Genomic DNA, 16,763 nt, shown 5'->3' on the forward strand with positions numbered 1-16,763 from the left:
ATAAGGCATTTTGGGTGGTTAACAAAGGAATAAAAACCCTGAATTATTTAGAAACGGGTCTAGAAAACCTTCTGTTTCTTAGTGGAGAACAGAGGTCCCCCAGAATCTGAGAAAGAACACAAGTCAGCCTACTCTTACAAGCAGTTGGCTTTCTTCCTAAATCACCTTGGAAGTATGTTATTCTGAAGTCAGTGTGTTACTCTTGAACAGACTGGAAGTATTTACATCTTCTGTCTCTGAACTATAGTAATTTTAGATTGATATTCCTTTATTAATTAAAAAATGGGAAGAAAAGAGAATAGACAACTACTTGTAATCATAATAACCCTGTCATTTTGATAACTAACAGGCATCTGATTTTTATGTTGCTGACATAAGTAGTAAGTATTTATTTTGAGGTAGGGTTCACAGATGGTAAGAGAAGTTGTGGCTTTCAGTATGTGTCTATGCAGAAAAGAGAAAGATGTGCCTTTTCTGTTAGGTACATGTCACCATTTCTGCAGGTTTCTGTGGTGGAATGATGTTAAGTAGAATTGGCAAAACCACCCCTGACGGTGGCAGAGGAATGAATTTTGCTTTCTGTTGCCTGAAGTGTGCTGACAGGAGGTCTGCTTTAGATTTGGCACAGCTCCCTCCCCTACCAGGTAGCAAGGGTGGGATGAGCCTTTGCTTTTGAGTAAGCTGAGGACACAATCACCATACTCCTGCTAAGAGCATTATTATCAATACTGATACTCTAAACTCCTACTGCTAAAGAATGTAATAATCTTATTTATCAATGTAAACTAAGAGGGTTTAATATTTTCCTCCAAATGAAAGATTTATAAATAAGGATCTAGAGAAATACATTGAAAATCAACTACATCAGAAGGGAGCACCAGTGTTCTTCAGTCCAGGACCTGGTGATGCAACCTGGTGAAGATCAAGTTGAGTTAAACAAATTATGTGTATGTGAACCAGCAAGTGGGATCCAGTAAGAGAAAGATACTACAAAAATGGCTTGCAACAGCTGTAACCTCACAAATCCTAACAGAATATATAATGTTCAACAGAAGCAGCAGTCTTAACAGCTTTTGTTATCAAATACTGTACATTTGTTTGAGACAATATAAACTGTGTACATATCCTCTATTGTGAAAGAGTTAGAAATTTAATTATCTGGAAAAAATAAGAGAAGGATTACAGCATTAATTTGTACCTAAGGTACAGCTTCCTGTCATAAAAATATGTCTGTGAAGAATCAAACACTAGCAGAAAAAGGTAGATTGTGACTTCTAGTTAGTCTTTTTTGCCACTTATCTCTTCTACTATTCTTGCCTTGCTCTTCTGAAAATGAATCAGGAGTAAGGCTGGAACCAGATTAGGCATTACAGGACGGCAGTCTCCTACAAGTTGTAATCACAGAATCATTCAGCTTGGAAAAGACCTGTAAGATCATCTGGTCCAACCTTTAACCTAACTCCATTAACCTAGCTCTACCAGTCCACTGCAAAACCATGTCCCTAAGCATTGTATCTGTATGATTTTTACACATTCAGGGATGGTGATTCAACCACTTCCCTGGGCAGCTCATTCCAGTGCTAAATAACCCTTTCTGTAAAGAAGTATTTCCTAATATCCAACCTAAACCTCTCCTGGCATAACTTGAAGCCATTTCCTGTTTTTGTTTGCACTTCAGGACATCAATCAGGATTTTGGCTGAAACCAGATTAGCCATTACAGGACTTTGGTCTCCTACAAGGTAGTAGCAGAATGATTTGCTTTACTTTGTTGCTTAAACTGAAGTGACTGGAGCAAGAGCTTGGCACCTTGAGCTGCAAATCACTGGAGGCATGGGGAGCACACCAGCAGTATGTTTTGCCATGTTCTTCCTTAGGCTGCAGGCAGTTGAGACAGGATGCAGGCTTGGCCAGACCCTCAATTTGACCTCACATCTGCTTACCACTTTAATTTCTTTTCAACTACATAATAGCTTGGACCTTAACAGCTTCATGTAGATCAGCTTCAGTATGGCTAGCAGAAGAAAGGCTAATGGAATTACTTAGTAGCTATTGCCAAAGTGTGTTTTCTACTTTTCCAGCATTACCTGGAAAAGAAGTAGAGCTTAAAGCAGTACTGGACAGGCACGCTGTGAAGATATTTGTATGGATAATAAAGTTTTGCATTTTCTGAACTGTTGCCATTCAAACATTTAGTAAAAAACACTTGGAAAATGCTAATGAATTTGTTCCCACAACAGAAGCACAGACATGACAGCCAACATTTTTCAATTTTAAGTATCTAAAATTAGACACCAAAGTGTTTTTAGAACCCATAATAAAAATGATTGAATTTTTACTACTGTGGAATACTCACAGCTCTCTGCAAGTGGCTTCATTACTCACACAAAATGTAAGCACTTGCGATAGAAACATGATTTTTCCCACCAATGTGGAAAGAAGAGCCTAGTCCTATAAAAGTTAATTGCCGGGCTCTCATTCACGTTTAGGGAGTCAGTATTTTGTTCCTTGGTGCTGGGTTGCAAGCAGTTGATGTGTCGCTGAGGCTTCTGTTAAGGATGTTTGAAACTGATTTCAGTTGGAGTTTCACAAGCTAACTCTGAGGGATGGAACAATACTGGTGAACTGCTCTGGTAAGCAATTGTATGTATGCTTACTTAGGTCACATCAGTTTTCAGCCCCAGGGTCTACAGGAAAAGCAACAACAGCAACAACAAAGTATACCATGCCTTCGGTCAACAAAAAGTAATAACACAGTAGAGAGGACCCACAGACTGGCTTAAATACAACAGCACTAGGTAAAAATAACGAAATTAGAAATTATCAAAAGGATATATACCCAATATTAAGAAAAAAAATCAGAAAAAATTGTCCATAATGCTAGCAAGCAAAACACTTCTGCAAGAGAGGGAACGAGGGAGGGAGGGACAAAGCAAAGAGATATTCTCAAATCAGCCCTCCTGACCTCCACAGATAACAATCAGGTTGCATAAAAAGAACTTGCATTTTAAAATATGAGCTTAGAAAACCAACATATTTCTTACCGGTAACTCTTATATACATGGTTGAGAAAAATCTTAGGAAAGCTAGATTTATACAAGGTCAGAATATTTTATTTTTCTCTACACCTGTGTCAGGGTTTTTTTATGTTTATTGGATTTTTGACCCATCCTGTCCTTACGAATCACAACCTTTTGGACAACTCTGCCAGGTGTGCGTTTCTTCCCAGACTGAACTGACCTGGGTACACAACATGCACAACAGCACTGCTGGAACTCCACATGTGACTGGAACATGTAATGAGACTTTGTCCACGCCGCCACCGAGCTCCAAGTTTTCCCTGGGCGTGTTGGTGCTGCTGGCTTTCCTCATGGTGTTGCTAGCTCTGGTCACCATCCTGGGCAACGTCTTGGTGATCCTTGCTTTCATCATGAACAGGAACCTCAGGCATCGGAGTAACTACTACTTTCTCAACCTTGCTATTTCTGACTTTGCAGTGGGTAAGTCTCAGCCGTGGGGCACATACAATTTGTTTCCCCAGGACTCTTAGGAGGAGCAAGGGAGCTGCTTTTGCTGGGTGGTTTCTTCTAAGACAACTATTTCTCAGTTGCTTGTGTCTAGGGGAAGGGTAAGAATGCTGGAAACTGCACTAAGTGTTTTAGCAGCCTATTATGCCTGAGAGGATAATGAGAAATACATCCCTTTTTTTTTTTTTTTTTTTTTTTTTTTTTTTTGGTATAAATACTTTCAGTGTTGCTTCAGGAAAAAGGAGCAACTGTTGTAGGTAAATACCAATCAAAGCAGAGAGGTAGTTTCTTACCGTTTATGGTTTACATTTGCTCCTCCTGTAATATCACACAATTTTGACTGTGTAACTGTTTCCTTATACAGCTATCTGTGATATATCCAGGGGAATGAAATACTTCTCTCCATAGCACTAATGTCTCATGAGTGTATTGCTGCCTGCTGTCTGCCTATGGTACACAGGAAAAAACCATCTGGCTCACAATCTTTCACCATATTGAACAAACACCAGCACCTAACTGAGAAGTACAAAGTAAATCAAAGAAGGCAATAGAGTCACAGGGTGATTTGGGTTGGAAGGAACCTAGAAGACCATCTAGTTCAAACCCCCTGCAAGGGCAGGGACGCCTCCCACTAGATCAGGTTGCTCAAAGCCCCATCCAACCTGGCCTTGAACACTTCCAGGAAGGGGGCAGCCACAAAATCCCTGGGCAACCTGTGCCAATGCCTCACCACCCTAACAGTAAAGCATTTCTTCCTAATGTCTACCCTCTTCCAGTTTAAAACCATTAGCCCTTATCCTATCACTGCTCACCCTGGCAAAAAGTCCCTCCCCCGGTTTTCTGTAGCCCCTTCAGGTACTAGAAGGCTGTTATAAGGTCTCCCTGAAGCCTTCTCTTCTCCAGGCTGAACAGCCCAGTTCTCTCAGTCTGTCTTAATAATAAATATATAAGGGATATATAATAGATAAAAAGATCTTACTTGGCATTATGTAACTTCCATAAGTCTTTGTTTTCTGATACTATGTTTACTGGAATATCAAGTTTTTCGTTCTAAATTTAGTTAAAGACTTTGCATACTTAAGAGTCAAACTGGTTTGTATTTCTTATTCAGAGTATATCTGAACTATCCTTAATTTCTGCTTGATCCTAAATGCAGAAAGCACACACTGTCATGCTTGCAGAGCCATTTGCTTATGCTTTTAATATATTTAATCTGTCTGATTTTGACCTTCAACTACTTTTACTTTATCTCTATGCTTCTGGACCTATATCTGGATTTAAATAGAGATCTCTTGATTCTTAGTAGAGGTAGAATAACAGGAATTGTAAGGCCTTTAGGGAAATGGAAACTCTCAAGGTATTCTTTAGTATCTGTTACAGGAGCACACACTATTATGAAGTGAATCTATAGTTGAAATAATATCCTTTCCCCCCCTTTTGAATGTTAAAATCTACAGTATAACCTTTTGCTCGAAAAAGCAGCATTGATTGCTCTGTAGATGCAGTGATTCCATTATTCCATTTCATTGCAGCGTTCATGCTGTTCACTGCATCTCTCTCTCACAGCAAACTAAACTGTTATCTCTTCAGCCTGGCAAGGTTGCATTGTGACTGTGTAGTGTGATCACTGAGAAATTATTTAAAATGAGATTAGAAAGGCACTTTCACAATATTTGGATTTAACAGCCTAAATGTAGAGAGCCGTTGTCGTGGGTCACTCATGTATGTTCCCACCACTTGATGTGTTTGTATAGATAATACCTTATCAGCTCACCACTGAGAAGTGGTTGTGATCAAGTATTATGAGAAAAGTTGTTAGACTGGATGTACTTAATTGACTGTGCAGTTTTTTTCAGCTTCCTAATTAGATAGTTTTAAAGATTCATCTGAAATTCATAATATGTTTCTATAGAAGTTACTTCTGGGGCATTTTTGGACACCATATTATGCTTCTAAGAGGATAGAAGCATGGCAATTAGATTGTTTATTGTAGAAAACAGTAAATTACATTGGAGGTAAAATGTTTTTTGTTTGTTAGTATTAATTTCAGTAGTCCGTGGAGAACAGTGTTTACTTCAGCAGGTAAAAAAGTCAGCTACTTCTTCCTTTAGCAGGTGATATAAGCAGAAGTAATGATGTTACAAAATAAACCTGATACATCCTTCAGAAAGGTATTCACTATCAGAATGGTGCTGGTGGCTTGTTTGTAGTCAAGTGATCATTGGTTGCACAGGAATTCAAAGCTTTCCACATGTCAGTTCCAGTCAGTATTGCACTTTTATCAGATAACACTGAAATGTTTCTTTGCTTTCGCAAGCACTGCCTGCAGTGCTGACTGATGTGTGCATTATTTATTTCCATAGGTGCCTTCTGTATACCTTTGTACATCCCTTATGCCCTGACTGGGACGTGGCACTTGGGAAGAGGCCTGTGCAAGCTCTGGCTGGTTGTGGATTATCTCCTGTGCACAGCTTCAGTGTTTAACATCGTCCTTATCAGCTACGACCGTTTCCTGTCAGTTACCAAAGCTGTAAGAGCGTTTCAAATTGAAGGAGTTCCTACAAGAAAGCTGGGGAGGGGCTTTTCACTGCAGAGGGTAGTAATAGGACAAGGGGTAATGGTTTTAAACTGAAAGAGGGGAGATTCAGGTTAAACATCAGGAAGAAATTGTTCACCATGAGGGTAGTGAAGCGCTGGAACAGATTTCCCAGGGAGGTTATGGAAGCGCCTTCCCCCCTGTTCAAGGCCAGGTTGGATGAGGCTTTGTGCAGCCTGGTCTAGTGTGAGGTTTCCATGCTCATAGCAGGGAGGTTGGAACCTGATAATCTTTAAGATCCCTTCTAACCATAGTGATTCTATGATTCTGTATGTATTTCTGTAAAACTCGGCATGTTCACAATAACACTAGATGCTAAACAGTCTTTCATTATTGTACCATTTTTTTTCTAGAAAAACGCTGATGCTTTCATTTTGCATTAGGACTTAGAGATAAGACAAAGATTTGCCTAGAATTTCAATGTTTCCCTGCTGCTGCATGGATTAGAAACTATTTAATTATACTACAGAGGAGGTGGGAAGGTCAAAGTAGGAAAGGGGCAGCAGGAGTGTGGAGAACTTGGGCTTTTGTCATTAGAAGAATGGTAATGAAAATTAGGTAGAGTCAAGGATGTGCTTAGGCAGTTGAGTGTAAACTAAACTTTTGCAAAAAGAAGAATAAATTAAAACAGGTGGAGAGGGAAGAGGTGTTTCTGGAGTATTATCTTTCTTCCGTTTCAGAAGATACCTGAGGAATCCAGTGGTAACTATGATAATTCACAGTTTCTAAGCTCTAACCTGGTGTTTTGTCCAGATGGGAGATGATCAACAACTTTTGCTTTTGATGAATCTGCTAGCTCGAGTGCCATGGGTTGTGTTAGACTGGGAGGTTCTTGTTTGAGAAGTGCTGATACAACACCCGATCTCTTTCTCTTCTTCCCCAGGGTTGTGGTTTTAGGGTTGGTTGTTGCTGCTTTTTGTTTTGTTTTGTTTTAAAGCTGAACAATAAAGTATGAAAATCCCTGTATTTAAGAAAGTAATATTGAAAAATATTAATGAAGTTGCAGAGCTCAGGATGTGAGAAATGTAAATTAAAAAAGCCTCTGCAGCCTAACTGATCTTCATGTTCTTATGCACTGTTGGTGGTCTTCGTTTATGTGATCACATTCTGTTTGTCTCTTTTGGGTAATTTGGTTGTAGTGAGTCCAGGATTGTGTAACATAGGGTTGTTATCCAAATAAAATATATCATGCTTCCTCGTGGACTTGGGATCCACCTCTACTGCAAAACTAGCTTTGTGGCCAGGGGCCAGTCACTTCAGACTTAACTTTTTGCGAAGCTCTGCTGAGCTTCCTGTTTTCTGCCTACTAAATTGAGATGCTTGTGGTCTTGCAAAGGGCTGCAAATTCATTATTGCAGAGCTGGAGCTGTGCTCTGAGCCGACGTCATGCTTCAAGATGCAGAGGAGTCTGAATTTTCAGGCTACAGATATTTAAAACAGATAATCTAAAATACTGCTTGTTATCACTGCACTAGCAGTCTCTTATTCACTGGTTTAATGGGGACAATGCTCCTCATGTTGTATGTGGCTGGGAAGGTACCATCCATTAATTGAGGGAGGTGATTCTCCCCCCTCTACTCTGCTCTCATGAGACCCCACCTGTAGTACTGTGCCCAGTTCTGGAGTCCCAAAAACAAGAAGGGCATGGAGCTGTTCGAGTGAGTCCAGAGGGGAGCCACTGAGATGACCAGAAGGCTGGAGCACCTCTCTTATGGAGACGGGCTAAGACAGCTGGGGTTGTTTAGCCTGGAGAAGAGAAGGCTCTGGGGAGACCTCACAGTGGCCTTCTAGTACCTGAAGAGGGCCTATGGAAAAGCTGCGGAGGGACTTTTTTACAAGGGTATGTAGTGACAGGTTGAGGGGGAACAGCTTTAAGCTGAAAGAGGGTAGGTTTAGATTAGATATTGGGAAGAAATTCTTCACTGTGAGAGTGGTGAGACACTGGAACATGTTGCCCAGGGAAACTGTGGATGTCCCATCCCTGGAAGTGTTCAAGGCCAGATTGGGTGGAGCTTTGAGCAACCTGGTCTACTGGAAGGAGTCCCTGCTCATGGCAAGGGGGACTGGAACTAGATGATCTTTAATGTCCCTTCCAACCCAAACCATTCTATGATTCTATGACAAATATTTGTATAGCATGCAGATGCTACACTAACATACAGCACAGGAAGCTGATGAGGAAGGTAGTGGTTCTAGGTCTGAGAAAAGCTTGGGATGGCAAGTGTTGTTCAGTATGGAGGAAATGAAATTGTTCAGCTTCTCATCAACTGATCATCTTGTGCTCTGAAAGATGCAGGGAACCATGAGCTAGAAGTATGTATTATACACACTGGCTGGGCTGTTACAAGGCTGGTTTTAATTTTTGTATTTCTTAGCTTTAGATGACAAGATTTTAATTATTAATTTTTTTTTCAAAGCTAGATATGTATGGGTAGAGTAAAATAAGTTAATGCAGCCCGAGTAGACATAAAAACGTCAAGATTTACAGTAATGCAATGAGCTGTTTATAATGTAAATTGAGTGCTAAAACAGAATGTTTCAATAAAGTAAGGAATGTTAAAGCATATGTATGGGATAGATTTTTCTACCATGGTAAGAGGAAACAGTATTAAAAATTACATTGTCTAGTGTTTGTGGTCTGACATGGCAACTTGTCTAATACAAGAAAGCTTCTACTTTTTCCTGTGCATGAGGGAAGTCCCACAGCTGCTTTCATTCTTCTCTGACCCTAGGCATTTCATGAATCATAAACGAATTCCTTACTGCTACCTTATGGTGGTGGTGATGAAAACATGCCACGTTCTTTCACGCCTCGAAGCCAAATGGTAGTTTAGCCATCAGAATTTCTGCTCCTTTCCAATCTCAAGTATTAAAATCAATGACAAACCTACAGTATCTGATGAGCAAGACTAACAGAGGACCTTACATAAGCGAAGATGTCCTAGAAGCGAAGATGTGGAATTACAGAATAAATATTATATTTTACTTGCCTGCTTGCTTATTTTATTTTTCAAGATAGTTGTTCCAAAATGTTATTGGAATATACGATATGTCCTTTTTCTTCACAGGTGTCTTACAGAACCCAGCAGGGAATAACATCCAGCCCTGTTATCAAGATGGTGGCCATCTGGGTTTTTGCCTTCCTCCTCTACTGCCCAGCAATCCTCTTTTGGGAGCACGTGGCTGGACACAGCGTGGTAGCAGTGGATCAGTGCCATGCCGAGTTCTTCCACAACTGGTACTTCCTCCTGTGCACGTCCACGCTGGAGTTCTTCGTGCCGCTGGTCTCGGTGACCTACTTCAACGTGCACATCTTCCACAACATCCAGAGGCGCCAGCGGCACGGCAGCGCGCAGGACTGTGAGGCTCCAAAGGGCAGCAGCCTGTCCTGGAGATTGTGCCTCCTGCCAAGGCCCAGAGGATCTTCTCCTTCAGCTGAAGCAGAGGAGAGTGTTTCATCTTTAATGAGGTCAATGAGACCAGCAGTGATGGCTAGCTGTCCATCTCCAACAAATATCAGTCCCACAGCTCTCAAGAAGGACTTTTCTTTTTCTTTCCGTTCAAGGACTGGATCAAAACTGCAGCGAGACAAGAAAACAGCAAAGTCTCTTGCCATAATTGTGTGCGTGTTTGCCATTTGCTGGGCCCCGTACACTTTACTAATGATTATTCGTGGGGCCTGCCAAGGAACTTGTGTTCATAACTCCGTGTATGAAATAAGCTTTTGGCTTTTGTGGACCAATTCCTCTCTGAACCCATTTCTCTACTCTCTCTGTCATGTTAAATTTCGGATGGCTTTCATGAAAATATTATGTCCCAAAAAGTTTGCAACATTGAGATCACCTAGCACACCTTCCTTTTAGAGAGCTAAAATAAATTACTTAAAGATAAGGTTCCTCTTTTATTTAGTGCTCTTTTTCATACGTATCCAATAGAAATAGGTAAAAAACTTTTTTTACTGATGGCATTAGTTAAAAGTGCAACACAGCTATACATTTGCCCTGAGTTTGTCAGTTTTCAGGATTGTTTTTGGTTTTGCTGGTATGATGTAAGGCTGAACACCATCTAGTGCATTGAAAAGTTTGACAGGTTTTGCTGCATTGCCCTTCATTTGTAGGTTTGAGGTACTTTTTTTTTTTTTTTTTTTTTTCAAATATAGAGCTGGTACTCTGAAAGAACTCTTGTATAGATACCTCCATAGAGGTTCATTGGAGGGAGATACCTGTTTGTGTATGGGTTAAAATTTATGTCCTAACTGGGAACTTAAAGCTACCAGTGAAGAAGCAGCTCTGGCTGAGAGACCTGGGGCTGTTTAGTCTGGAGAAGACTGAGAGGGGATCTTATTAATGTTTACAAATATCTGAAGGGTAGTTGTCAAGAAGGAGGGGCCTATCTCTTTTTAGTTGTGCCCTGTGATAGGACAAGGGGCAATGGATGCAACCTAGAGCACAGGAAGTTCCACCTCAACACAAAGAACTTCTTTACTGCAAGGGCTACAAAGCATTGGAACAGGCTGCTCAGAGAGGCTGTGGAGTCTCCTTCCCTGGTGTCCTGGTTTGAGCCAGGATGGAGCCAGTTTTTCTTTTGCTGATTCCTTTTTTCATTTCAGTGAGCTTTCTTCAACTAGCAACTGCGTGTTCTGCTAGGTTGATAAGACACTGGAATGTTTTTGTAATTGCTGGGCCCTCAAGGTCGTGCCTTTGCTCTGCCGGCTCAGACACTGCGGAGGGATTTGTGGCCCCCCCGTGGGAGGCTGGGTTAGACGAACAGCAAGACTGGCCAGAGATATTCCATTCCATATATCTACGTAGGCTCGGGGGAAGGTCAGAGATGACAGAAGAAAACTTCCTTCCTTCCTGCTTAGCTCTCTCGCTGCTTTGCTTCGCCTCTCTGTCTGCCTTCCTTCTTCTCTCTCTTTCTCTTTCTTTTGTTCGTGGCCGGCGTCTGGGAAAACACCATCTGCCCATCATCGTCGACCCATCGACCTCAAGCCCTCCTGACCCTCGTAACTCTCTGCCTTTCTCCAGGAGCAGCTTTGGGATTCCTCGGAATTGTCTCGTCTGAGGGAAGTGCTGTGGGAGTTGCTGGGGGTGGGGAGAAGTGAGAGGCTTCTACCACACCTTTGTATAATCACTATATATATATATATATATATATATATATATATATATATATATATATATATGTATATATACACTCTTATATCACATATTAGTATTCTAAATAAAGTTGCACGGTTCAGTTTTCAATCTAGCCAAGTCTCTCTCTTTTTTTTTTCTCTCTCTCCTTCCCTACCTGGGTGGGAGGGGGAGGGGATCGAGAGCATTGTTGTCAAAGTGAGTCAAAAGTTGACACCTGGAGAGTTTAAAGACCTGCCTGGATGCATTTCTGTGTGACCTGCCCTAGATTCTGTGATGGTCCTGCTCTGGCAGGGGGGTTGGACTCCACCTCCAGAGATCCCTTCCAACCCCTAACATTCTGTAATTCTGTAGTTCTGCTATACTTCCAAAAGGTTGTATAAATACTCACAGGAGCAGAATAATTTTATTTAAAAAACTATTATAAAGACAAGATAGTGCCCTGTAGTCATTTTAATTCCCACAGCGAGCCATATGCAAGTGAATGGACTGCCTATTCTGGCATATTTGTCCTTTTTTGATTTTAATATAGTCCATACCTGGTGTTGCAGGACACAGTACATGTAAATTAGTAATTCTGGATGGTTTTCAGAGAATGAAAGTTTCCATGCTAATGGAATGTTGAGACTGGTTATCAAAATTGTCACAGGTGAACACGGTTGTTACTCTTTTCACTAGTAGTGTCATTTCTCCTGATAGTGGCCACCTCTTTAGTCATGCTTAAATGATACTCAGTGCCAGATTTGTACACTACTTGATTACATAAAAGATAGGTCAGGCTTGGGCGCATGATCACATTCCTGTTGAATTAGCAGAGCAAGCAATACAAGGTTCATACTGGATTTCTGGTTTTGGCTGGCTGTGCAAGAATAGACAATACCCTCTCTGGTGGAAAGCTTTGCAAGTGCAAAGATATTCCGTCAAAATGTCTGTAACAAATTTGAACTGGCAGAGTAGTTTTTATACTAGATCAGTTCTTTGTGTCCTGTTACTGTGACATTAGATGCGTTTTCTCTGCCACTGAACCAGCACCAGATTGGATTTTTTCTATCACTGAACAAGGGCCACATATACTGCTTGAGAATGGGATTCACAGAGGTCTGAAAGCTGACACAGAGGTGTCTTAAGCAGCTGTTACTTAAACAAAGCAGTTGTATATGCAGTGCTTAAAGCAGTGGGTAGATGTGTTGGAGAAGGCAATGGAGCTTGGTTATAATCCATTCCATGTGCCAGACTTCCTTATCTCGAGTTGGGTGTTGCAACTCACCCAGAAGGCTTTCATAGATGGGTAAGTGAGAGTCACTGGTTATTTTTTTCCCCTCTCCTTTTATATAGTGTTCTTTCCTCTTTTTATGTGTATTTAAATATATAAAATACGGAAAGAGAAATGTGATGCACAGAACAATGAAGAGCAATAGTAAATTTAAATAGTATTTTTAATCTAATTTGAAATTGGCTGTAAGAAGTGTTGCAAAAGCAGAGTACCTTGCCAGCACAATGCAAATACGTGTAAGCAGCTTAATCATAGCACAAAAGTTGATTACTTTGAGGAGCTAAAATGCCATTCTGTTCAGAGGTCTGGAACTGAAGACTTCTCTTGTCAGTTTTCACACTGGCAGATTATCTTTCACCATTCATTCTTGTTATGCTTCCTTGCCTCACATGCATAGTATTACAGACCGTGAGCCTTATTGGTAAGAGAGATGCAGCTTCAGGAGGAGGTCATTGATTCAGGACAACTGTTTTCACTATCATGAGCTAAGGTGCTGGCATAGATTTTGCAAGGTTTGTTTTTCTGTGAGCCTTAAATAAACCAAACACGTGCACACACACATTTATAACATTTATAGAGTAGCTGGTGTACTAAATAAACATCTGGTTAACACAGAAACTGTAGATAGGCCCAAAACAGTGAAGTATTTGAGTTGTCTGTTTTTCTACCCCTATGCTTTTTAATATAAAAATTCAGTTTGCATTTCATTATTAAAGAATGTGTGGTTTACTTTGGAAAAAAGGCCTACAAAATTATTGACTAGGTAAACTATACCCACATTTTGCAGTCCTGGAAAACTAGAGTTTGTTGGGGAGCACAACATGCAGCAAATTTGAAACAACAGGGAATGCTGGAGCTACTAGAGAGCAATGTTTTTGGTGTTCTATATGACACACAGTGTTCTCACTGTTTTGTCACACCACTTCTGTATATTTGAATAATTTGTTGTGTTTTTCTAATTGTTGATTGTTTTGCTTAGTGCTCCCAGTGTAAGTCAAGCACTTAGTTGCTGTGGCATCAAAAATCTCTCCCTCCCTATTGGACATTTGCAGGATTATGGTAAGATGCTTACTCAGCATTTATTCTTGGGCGTGCCTTTCATGCACTGAAGAAAATGGACTTTGCTTGCTGAAGTAATTTCTAAGCCAGGTCTCTCTATCCACTCACTCATCCATTTCACCATTTCATACCGTTGCATTTTCTTCCATCTCTGCAGATGTCCAATAGCTCTAGTAAATACATAGTGACAGTAAGCTTATGACTCTGTTGGGTTTAGCTTGAACCACAACAATATTTTTCTAACTTTACCCTCTCGGGTCTTAAAAAAACCCCAACAAATAAAATATACATGTTGGAAGAAATTTTTTTGTTGTTTTGTTTATTTCTGGGATGAATATTTAACCTTAATGATCCTCCTAATCTCCTTTTTCCTAATTTCCTTAATGTCTACAGTTTTTCCTCCACAGGGAGGAAGGAAGGAGTGACCACACAGATTTCTCCCTCAGTCCCATGAAGGACTATGAATAAACCTGTAGCACTTGGTTCGTTCCCTAATTTTTGAAAGCAAATGGCTAATGTCCTCTTGTCAACTAATCAATTAATTTTATTAAAGAAGAAAAGCAAGTTGTTCAGGCATGATTTACCCTTGATAAACCCATGCTGATTTTTCCTAGTCGCCTTTTCCTCCATCTAGTTCTCGTAAATGCGTTTCATGAGGACTTGCTCCATTATGGTCCCAGGGACCAAAGAGAGGCTGAACTTTTGTCCTCAAGGCATAATTTGAAGATGAGAGTATCATTTGCCTGTTTTCAGTTGTTGGGAACCTCCCCTCATCTCCATGACCTTTCAAAGAGGATAGGAAATGGCCTTGCAAGGATGGTAGTTGGTTCTCTCAGCAGCCATTGGTGTGGCCCATCAGGTCCTATGGACTCTTATGGATGAAGTCTTCTCAAGTAATCCCTGCCTTATTCTCACCTGATCCTGACAGGCTTCCCTCTTGAATTCATTGACTAAAAACAGAGGAGAGGCTGGTGAAGACTGAAGCAAAGATCACTGGTCCCATTCAGCACAGACCTACATTTTATTCAGCATTTTACTATTAATGAGGCAACTGAAGTTCTTCCTGTTGCCCTTCATGTCCTTTACAGGCATTCACTCCAGGTGAGTTTTGTCTTCTCCAGCATCATGCTTCTGCAGCCAGGCAACATTTCTGAATTCCTCCTTTGTAGTCTGTCCCAGCTTCAAACTCCTGCTTCAAACTCCTTGATGCTGCCTTTTTGCATTGTAGCTTCCCTGGTTAGCCAGTCTCCTGATAACTCTACCTTTTTTTCTTGACAATTGGGATGGGCTTTCTTGTATATGGAGGCTGCTGTGTCTAAAGGCCTGAAGGTTTCCTGTGCGTATTTTCAGTTCAGAGCTACCTCCATGGGATCCCACCTACTACTTTCCTGAATAAACCACAGGATGCTTACCTGAAGCCCGTGGTCTGTACTCTGCCACTCTTCTCCCTTCCCTGCTTTAGAGTCTTTAACTCCACTACCTACCTCGTAGTCACTACAGCCAAGACTGCCATTGATTACGCATCCAGAAACTGCTCCTTTTTACCAGTCAACAGCTGGTCTAGCTTTGTGTCCCCCCTGTGGGCCCATTCAGTATTTCTATCAGAAAGTTGTTCCTGACATGCTCCTGGAATTCCGTGGACTGCTTATACCTGCTGTGTTGCCCTCCAGCAGATCTCATGAACGTTGAAGTCCTACACAAGAAGTGGGATCTCAAAGCCGGCAGCTTCCTTGATTTGCTTAATGAAGATTTCATCAACTCCCTTATCCTGATAGGGGTGGTCTGCAACACACTCCCGCCATTATGTCACCTGTGTCACTGCCCTCTCCTTTGACCCTGACCCACAGGTTTGCAACCAGACTGCCTATCCTATAGAGGAGCTCCATACATCCAACCTGCTTCTGTACATGGTGGGCAATCCCTGCTCCTCATCTTCCCTGCCTGTCTTTCTTGACAAGCTTGTCTCTGCCTGTTGCAGCCCTCCAGTTGTGCAAGCTGCTGCATGGCCTCTGTTACCCTAAGAGCCTGGTGGCTTTGACACCTCACAGGGAGCTCTAGTTCCTCCTGTGCATTGAAAGAACACAGGCTCCAGGCTGCGTTTGTACACATGCACCTGAGGCAGATGTTCTTTTTCTACGTTTTAGCATTTCTGAGGTCTCTTCTGTTTCTGCTGCCCCACAGCTTTTGCTTTAATTGCTCCTTACAATATTTTTCCCTTTAGTCCCCAAGACAGGATCAGAGCACAGCACCCCTCCCTTCCACATCTTCTCCACCTACTCTTTCCTTTTTTATTGCCCTACCTCTTCTCAAGCACCCAGCATTATGGCTGCTGTCTGAAAAGCTGGTCACAGGGAGTGCCATGGTGTTATGGAGGCAGGGAGCTGCAGGCAGGAGCCACAGACATGGCCTGCCAACTTCTGTGCATTCTCACACCTGCAGAAAGCAAGGAGTTTGGCACTTTGTGGAGTGGGAGCTTACCTGGAATTACTCGGGAGGTGGAGGTTTAGATGCACCATGCTTACAAGGTCCTCCAAAGTTCAGGTGTTTTGTTTGCTGTGCCCAGGGCTAGACTTGCTTCTGCTAGGATGATCTGAGAAGGTATTGGTGATACTTCCACTGTGTGTAACTGAATTTTAAGTGCTCTGTAACCAACAGCATTATGAAATATGGACCTCCGCTCTCAACTGTAAAATTTTGTAAGTGGTTTAACAGCAAGTGCAACAGTGCCTAAAATATACTATAAGAGAAATAGAATTGTAGTAATTTAAATCTTGTTGGTTCTGAGGAAGTGAAAATGAGACCTGTTTTTAGCTTCAACAGAATTCAGTGTGTAAAAATGCTTACACAATCCTGATATGCAAAATGTTTTACTGTGAGAAGGGTTGTTTTCAGACTTTTCTGACCTCAGTAGATAAGGATCAGAGTTCAGGAGAGAAAGAGATCATTTATTTTAAACTGTGCACTTGCTGCTGCTTATAAGCTGTCTTTTTATAGATTTTGTTTTCAGGCAAATAGGTACATTCAGATCAACGAATGTTAGACACTGCAGGCCCTGAAATATTCTAATCCTTTATTTTGTTACTGTGATTTTTTTTTTTTGGATGTGCTAGTATTCAGCCTATTGTACTAATAGACTTGTCTCAACCTTTTGGACAACTCTGCCAGGTGTGC

The 16,763-nt window shown here is 41.3% G+C and overlaps 1 protein-coding gene across 1 annotated transcript; it reads left to right on the plus strand.

Annotated features, from left to right (window-relative positions):
• Positions 1–3,216: 3,216 nt before the first annotated feature.
• Positions 3,217–9,985, plus strand: LOC127380795 (histamine H3 receptor-like). The gene is made up of 3 exons (XM_051610277.1): positions 3,217–3,499; positions 5,890–6,056; positions 9,191–9,985. The coding sequence occupies exons 1-3, from the start codon at positions 3,253–3,255 to the stop codon at positions 9,983–9,985; spliced, it is 1,209 nt and encodes a 402-aa protein (XP_051466237.1). The 5' UTR covers positions 3,217–3,252.
• The last annotated feature ends 6,778 nt before the right edge of the window (positions 9,986–16,763 follow it).

This window comes from Apus apus, chromosome 2 (genome assembly GCF_020740795.1).
Source record: "Apus apus isolate bApuApu2 chromosome 2, bApuApu2.pri.cur, whole genome shotgun sequence".
Lineage (NCBI taxonomy): Eukaryota > Metazoa > Chordata > Aves > Apodiformes > Apodidae > Apus > Apus apus.

What these genes read in the sequence shown, in the direction of transcription:
- LOC127380795 (XM_051610277.1), top strand. Translation starts at nt 3,253, where the DNA reads ATGCACAACAGCACTGCTGGAACTCCACATGTGACTGGAACATGTAAT. An exon ending in TATTTCTGACTTTGCAGTGG is followed by an intron (nt 3,500 to 5,889) that starts GTAAGTCTCAGC and finishes TTATTTCCATAG; the next exon opens with GTGCCTTCTGTATACCTTTG. An exon ending in TCCTGTCAGTTACCAAAGCT is followed by an intron (nt 6,057 to 9,190) that starts GTAAGAGCGTTT and finishes TTTTCTTCACAG; the next exon opens with GTGTCTTACAGAACCCAGCA.